Source organism: Babylonia areolata, chromosome 24 (assembly GCF_041734735.1).
Source record: "Babylonia areolata isolate BAREFJ2019XMU chromosome 24, ASM4173473v1, whole genome shotgun sequence".
NCBI lineage: Eukaryota > Metazoa > Mollusca > Gastropoda > Neogastropoda > Buccinidae > Babylonia > Babylonia areolata.
Window position 1 is genome coordinate 19,409,269 of NC_134899.1, and position 7,258 is coordinate 19,416,526.

Below are 7,258 nucleotides of genomic sequence, written 5' to 3' on the forward strand. Positions count from 1 at the left end.
TCTTGTTGAATAATCTACTTTATTACGGACATCGCATTTTCATGTCCAAAAAGCATCAAAATAAAGTGATTCCAGAGGTAGGAAAAGTGCATCCTTTATATATATATATATATATATATATATAAAATAACAATGGGATATGAATGAATGGTCAGTTTCAGATTTTGAAATCCAGCAATCCGAATGGTCACTATCAGATTTTGAAATCATGCAATCGACTGGGCTATATCATACAAAGATTTCTAACGATATTTCATGATGAAATTTTTTTTAATCATTGCCATGAGCAGGTAGATATCGTGAATCCCAACTGCCAAACGTTTGTCACATAAATTTCCTTCTTCATCTGCAGTTTCACAATGCGAGTCCAAACTTGCATACAATCTCATATTGCGGCAGTACAAAAGATAATAAATAAGGTCTTTTTGACACTGTTCACCATCAGCAATGCAATTATGTCCTGGTTCAAAACTCACGGTCTGTGTGTTTGTCGGTGTTAGTGCATGAACTGTGTGTGCTGAGTGTGGTGTGTGTATAGCACATTAATTTGCATTATGCATGATTATGCAATTTTTAAAAAAAAGATTTATTAGTTATGCTGTAACAACAACGTGATTACTGTGATGTGTGGTTGAGAGTTTCCCAAATGGGAAATGATGCAAATTGGTGAGCACAATCATTGTGATCTCACATTTGTCAAAACTGTGAAAGTAGAAAAACAAAACAGAAATCTAACCTGAAACAGAAACATGCATCCAACATGCAAAGACACAGACACACAATATGATACACAGCCTCTCTACTCAATGTTGCACAAACACATTTCATTTCCTGTCACATACACACACACATCTCTTGCCGTACGCACACAAACTCAAATAACAACTGAATATTTTTGTTTAACAATCTTTTTTTTTTTATTCTGGTTTAATGTGGAAGCATTAATAAAAGGCAGAAACATCACTTTCCCTGTCTTCTTTTCTTCAAAGCATGTCTCAATCTCAGTTCAAAACTGTACCAACTATGAACTTTCTCACAAACCTGTCCAATCATTTCAAAACCCATTCCTCAAACAACACTGCACCTGACAATAGTGAGACGGAGAGACATATCCAACAAAAATAATGAAAACCCACTAATACTTACACATGACACTGACAGCGTCACAATTAACCAATATTTTGTTTAAATCAATTGAACAAAAGCTTGATTTGTGTTGGAACAAATAAAGAGGCCACATGAAACGGTTACGTGGGATTTGTCAATGACAATTTTTAGTAATTTACACATTCAATGTTTTTGTGCTCAGTTTAAAACAACATGAATGATATATCTTTCACTATATATATAATACGTACACACAAACATGTGATCTTCCAGGAATATTCTCATCTTTTATCTGTTTTTTGCTTATTAGTACGACCACAGTAAATGAGAATAAAATTACAGACTGTGCAGTTTTGGTATCCATGATTCTCATATTATTCAAATGACTAATAAATAAAAAAAAAAGGGGGGGGGGGTGAGAATTGTTCACAATAAAACACATTGAAAACTGCAAAGTTTTTTTTAGAAACAGTCATTGTTTAGAAACTATCACACATACAAGTAGCTCTCCCTTCCATGTTTTTCAAAACTGAATTGGTCGTCATCATTCTGAAGAAAATTATCATTTGGAACCATTTTTGTTTCACAATATAGTATCCCATACAGTTTCAAATAAGCAACTGATCCCATTTGTTAAATTTTGGTTCTATTGCTTCTCAAAACACATAACATAAACAAGATTATTCTCCTGAATACACTGAATAGATGTAAAGAACAGACGTACAACATAAATTCAACAATGATCACAGATTATAATGAAAACAGAACAAAACAAAAATCTTGTTTCATAACTTGTAACATTTGCACAGAAATAAAACGTTTTTCTCCCATCTAAAATTCATATCTGATAAACAGCTACCACGACACACGGGTGCAAACTCAAGACACGCGTCTGATTCATGTCCTGTCCAAAATACTAATCCACACAGGAAAACAAAAAAGAAAGTAGGTTTGGGTAGTGGTCTCCCTTGGTACATTTCCTTTCTACTTGCGTGTAAAACACTCTGTTGGAAGAAGCTAAAGGGGAAGAGTGCGTCTTAGTGAAAAACATGTCTTATATTCAATTACGCATGAATACCGTGACCCACTGGTGCAGCCAAATGATGTGGGGGAGAAAAAAAAATCAACAACCACAAACTACAAACAGGTACCTGGGTACAGATGTCACTGCACTGAATCTCCCTGTATTTCCTTTTTCATCTATTTATTTATTATCAATCCTTAATTTGACATTTAATTGTGGCATTTGAATGAAAAACATAAAACAACACTTATCAAAGCTGCTGCATATCAGAGATATATGCAAACTTGGTGACTAAAGAAACACTTTCATCTTTTCCTTTTTAAATAATAAATGAATATTTCAGAAACTGGAAACAATCTATCTAAAAAAAATTTTTTTTTTAAACTGCTGAAAGTCAGTATGACATTGCTTAAAAATTACTAAACAAGATGGTGTTCTGCTAAAATAATTTTCCTTTGCTAAGACAATACACATCAAGAGAAAAATAACCAACAATCACATGCTACAAACCAACTGAATGCCACAAGAAAAAAGGGCTACAGCATATATAAAACCATACATCACAGACCATCTAGTGTTTATTTCATCAGGTCATTATTTACAGAATGATCTCAAGATTCCCACAATTTGTCAGCCAATAACCTACCCTGCGCATATAAAATGAAACAAAAATGATACGGTAACAACTGTTTACATCATCATGTCGTCATTCTAGGATTTGTCTCCACATTCCCACAACAGTTATTTCAATTTACCCTCCTTGGGCTAATAAAACAAGCACAAAAGAAAGTCCAACCAGTACAGTCAAAAAAGAAGTACATGTGAAAGCGTGATATGTACACCACAGAAAGTGAGGGGCGTCTGCTCATCTAGGACAGACGGCTGGCCTGCTGGGCTCCCAGCCTGAGGGTGTCCAGAGCCTGAGCAATGTCCCCATCGGTGGTGTCCAGCAGACGGGTCAGCCAGCCCCCATCATCGTTGAATCCCATCGCCTTCATCATCTCCACAGCCTGTGCCACTTTCAGATCTGCACACAACACGTGCCCAGCAAATTAGTACCATTTTTGTTGTAAATTCTGAATCAGATACCTATGGTAGCCGAGGAAAATACTGTTTAGATTTTACATACAACATGCTTTGCAACAGCAAGTTTTTTTTTTATAAGTTACTGCCATGAAAACTTGTTATAAATTTTGTATACAACACATCTTGCAGAGAAGTGGGTTTGTTTTTGTTTTTTTTTTGGGGGGGGGTTGGGGGTTGTAAGTTTCTGCCATGTGTATTGCTAGCTGATCCTCTCTATGCCCCGACAGCTCATGAGGTGATGACCAGGGATCTTCACTGTTTCCTCCCTTGTTCTGTCTTCCGCCCAGGTAAACCATTCACTTTATGGGCATAATTGTCTATCTAAATTCTGTTTTGTTTTTCTCATTCACCGACTGTGTTTACATTTCATTCATTCAACATGTGATTTCATACTGGCAAACTGGTGAATGCCATCGCCACTTTTCTTGACATAATTATGACACGCATGCATGGTTCCTTCAACTTACTTGGGTAGAGGCCTTCACGGGGAGCAGATGGAGCAGATTCTGAGGCAGCAGCACTTTCACCGTCTGTTGTTACCTCCCCCTCATTCAGCATGGTCCAGTCCTCATCATGGGAACCTGTTGGTGATGCTTCCTGTTTGGAAAAAAAATCTGTTTGTGACTGGAATGGTTTGTGCACATGCACGCATATACATACACTTACATGTGCACACACACAGACATACAGTGCAAGTTTTTTCTCTTCCAGTAAAATGTTTGTAAACAAGAAACGCAAGTTTGGCTAAGAACTTTATAATCAAAAGAAGAAGGTGGCAATGTGCACATTTACTTGATAATAAAGTTTGTTACAAAATCCCAAACTTTAGACAAGTTGCTACAAAATTTGACACAAATAAAATCAGAAAAATAGCAACTGTCCATTCAAAACTTCAATCCACAAAAACAAAAATGAAAACAAAAAAACAGTAATGAGCTGGAATTAGGTTTCCATTCAGGCGAAACAAGGAAGCAAAATCCTCGTATGTCAATTTTTAATGGTCGAAAGCAAGTCCTACCTTAGAACGTGGAATGTCCTGGGGTTTGGGTGTTGCAGCTTCTGCTTCCATGGTCACCGGAACTTCCTCCTCCATGTCTTCTGCCTTCTCTGCCTCCTGTGAAGCTGCCTGCTTTGTCGCATTTTCTGCAGCCTGCTCTGCAGCCTGCTCTGCAGCCTTTTCAGCGGCTTTTTCAGCTGGCTTTTCCGCTGGTTTGTCTCCATTCCTGCTGGTGCCAGGTGTGGCACCCTGCGGCATATGGCATCCTCCAGTGTTGGTGAACATGTTCCAGTCCCAGTGGAACATGCCAGGGCCAGCACCTTGAGCCCCACACCTGCCTGTGCCCTGGCCGTTGGTTCGGAAGTGGCCCTTCTTCTTCTCCCCAGCTCCGTGCTGCACCTCATAGCTGACGTCAATGCCTGAGGGGAGAGGAGAAATAAAGGTGTTATATTGGATGAGGAGATAAAAAAAAAATTACACCTGTTGATCTGTGGTCGATATTTTCTCTCAGACAAAGTAAAAATTCACAAATCAGCTTCTTTCTTTAAGTGTATTATTCCAGTGATATGAAACACTCCAGCAGATAAAGTCTTTCTCGAAACATACATGCTAACACAAAGGAAATTTTCTTCCTAAAATTATGTTTAAGTAACACACTTACCGTGCCCCACTAGTGCAGACTCCGGCAGGCGTCTGATTCCTGTCCTGTGCAAACTACTACCAACCTATGCGGAGAAAACGAAAGTAACTATGGCCGATAACTTCCTGAAGTAGATTACCTCCCCTGTCCTAACACAAAACGTTCTTAACCAAACATTCCAGGATGTTAATTTCTAACAACATGTGCAAGTACACATCTTTCATCATCAAACTGGTACTACCTATTCAATCTCCACCCCAATAATCCCTACTAATGCTAAAATCAGCCACTTACCAAAAGGATCCAAGAATGCTGCGATATTGGCACCAATGTCATTAAGAAACTCGTCTCTGCTGGCTGAAGACCCTGCAGGTCCCTGGGACTGGGCTCCAGTCGAGGACTCTCCAGCAGAGCTTGTGGACTCCCCAGCAGCAGTGGCACCCCCAGCTGGGCACTGTCCGTAGCCAGCAGGGCATTTCTTCATGAAGCGGTGCATCCAGCGGCGAAAGTGAGGTGGCATGAACCCCTGTGGAACATAACCAAGCTGCATTTTTCAACAAGTGTTGAAGGTAACTCACATATCTGTAAAAGACAGATCATATAACATTGGGTGGCATGAACTACTGTGGAAAAAATCATGTAATATTTTTCAATATATTTGAAACCGCGACAGATGGCAGAAGATTGTCAGAGAGTCATCAGTGGTGCCACCACAACCGCACCCAGGGTTACGAGAGCAATGTTGATTTGAAATAACTGACAGATCCGTTAGCTCCAAACACTGGAGTGGCACAAGCCACATCACTATATTTCAATCCTTGTGAGTATCTAAGATATCCACCAAGTTTGTAAGATAGCTCCTTTTACACTGGGCTGGCATGAACCATTGTGGAACACTGTATCACTGAACTGATATTGTTATTCTTTTCAACTGAGATATCTCTGTGAGAATATTAGATATGTAACTCACTTGTTGAGATAACTGCTCCTAGTCCTAATTCAGAAGGTGTGACTGACCACTTGAGTTTAGTATTCAATGATACCCACAAGTTAACTTGCAAAAATATGAGCACAATAAAAAATTAAAAAATTTAAACAGAAAAAAAACACCCCAAAGTATTATAAGCATTTCTTTAGTTGTTTGTTTTGTTGTTGTTGTTGTTGTTTAACTAATCACTTCTAAGCAAAACATACCCCATGTCCACCAGCAGTTTGGGGATGGGTGATCTTGAACTTGTCGTGCTCTGGGTGCAGTCCCTTCTGCTCACAGGTGGAGCACAGGTCGTAGTCAGGGCAAATGACGCACTTGTAGCGCGGGCCACAGATGCTTCCCTCACAGCCATCACACACAACGCCTGGATGGTGGACCTTCTCTTCCTCAGCTTTCTCTTCCTCAGTTTTCTCCCCACCTTGCAGAAAGAAGAACATTTTCTATACATTCTGCCAGTCTTATCATAAAGTCATTACTCACAACAACAAATACAAAAGATGCTTAGTGTTACTATGATCTTGAAAGCTTTATGGAACATTATGCACTTGAACAATTTAAAGTTCTTAAACAAACTGAACAAACTCCATCAATCTATGTGTTTGCTGTAAGACATTATCTTTATAATGAAAAATGTATGACACATGCTGTATGTATCTGCTGATTCAAACATTCCTCATTTTCAAATTTTTTTTATATATTTTTTTTTATATAATCCCATAATTTTCTTATTTCACTACAATTGCAAGACCACACATTTTCAGCTCTGCTACAGAAGACAAATCCCAATATTACCAATAAACCAATGAATTTGAAAGCTATGAACAAGAAGAAAAAAGCTGTCACATATTTTACAGTTTGAATTTATAGAAAATTTGCAATTAAAATATGACAAAAATTTGACTTTTTTTTTTATTTCCACATTGACCCTTGACTCAGATTTCCTTTCTGAGTTTCTCTCTCTTTCTTTGTCTAATGTCATACATTTTCATTCATTTACTTATTTATCCCTCACTCCATTTGAACTGAAAATGATGGTACAATCCACTCATCTAGATCCTATCGAAGCAATTCGTACCTTCCTCCTGGTATCACTATTGAAAAGGGTTCTAGTTTAAAATGCAATCCTACTGCTAAAGAAATTATTTTAAGCAATGCAAACTGAGCACAATCTGATTATTTACCGTTGTCTCCTCCAGCAGCTTTGTCCTCTCCAGCCACACGTTTGACAAAGATCCGCAGCACACCATCAGTGGAACTGTCCACTGCTTCCAACATCTCCAGTGTGGATGAAAATGTCACCAAGTCTCCATCAGCATCTGGAACATAAATTTGGTACATTCAAAACAAAACAAAAATATTTTCAACTAATACGCGAAAGATCACCATTGTTGCTAAACAGTTATGTATACAGTC

General features: G+C 38.3%; 1 protein-coding gene across 2 annotated transcripts in view; it reads right to left on the reverse strand.

Moving 5' to 3' along the window:
- The window catches only part of LOC143299229 (sequestosome-1-like), a 90,987-nt gene that overhangs the window by 82,879 nt on the left and 850 nt on the right, over positions 1-7,258 (reverse strand). Inside the window, exons 2-7 of one of the 2 annotated variants that reach the window (XR_013057498.1) lie at positions 7,027-7,161; positions 6,049-6,263; positions 5,149-5,380; positions 4,236-4,633; positions 3,685-3,814; positions 954-3,158 (exon numbers count right to left, since the gene is read on the reverse strand). Coding sequence is in view for 1 of the 2 variants with exons in the window: in XM_076612431.1 (XP_076468546.1) it covers positions 3,001-3,158; positions 3,685-3,814; positions 4,236-4,633; positions 5,149-5,380; positions 6,049-6,263; positions 7,027-7,161 (1,268 nt within the window). In the remaining variant the exon portion in view is untranslated. Of the gene's footprint in view, positions 1-890; positions 3,159-3,684; positions 3,815-4,235; positions 4,634-5,148; positions 5,381-6,048; positions 6,264-7,026; positions 7,162-7,258 lie in introns of those variants that run through there. The other variant, XM_076612431.1, reaches the window with a different exon arrangement.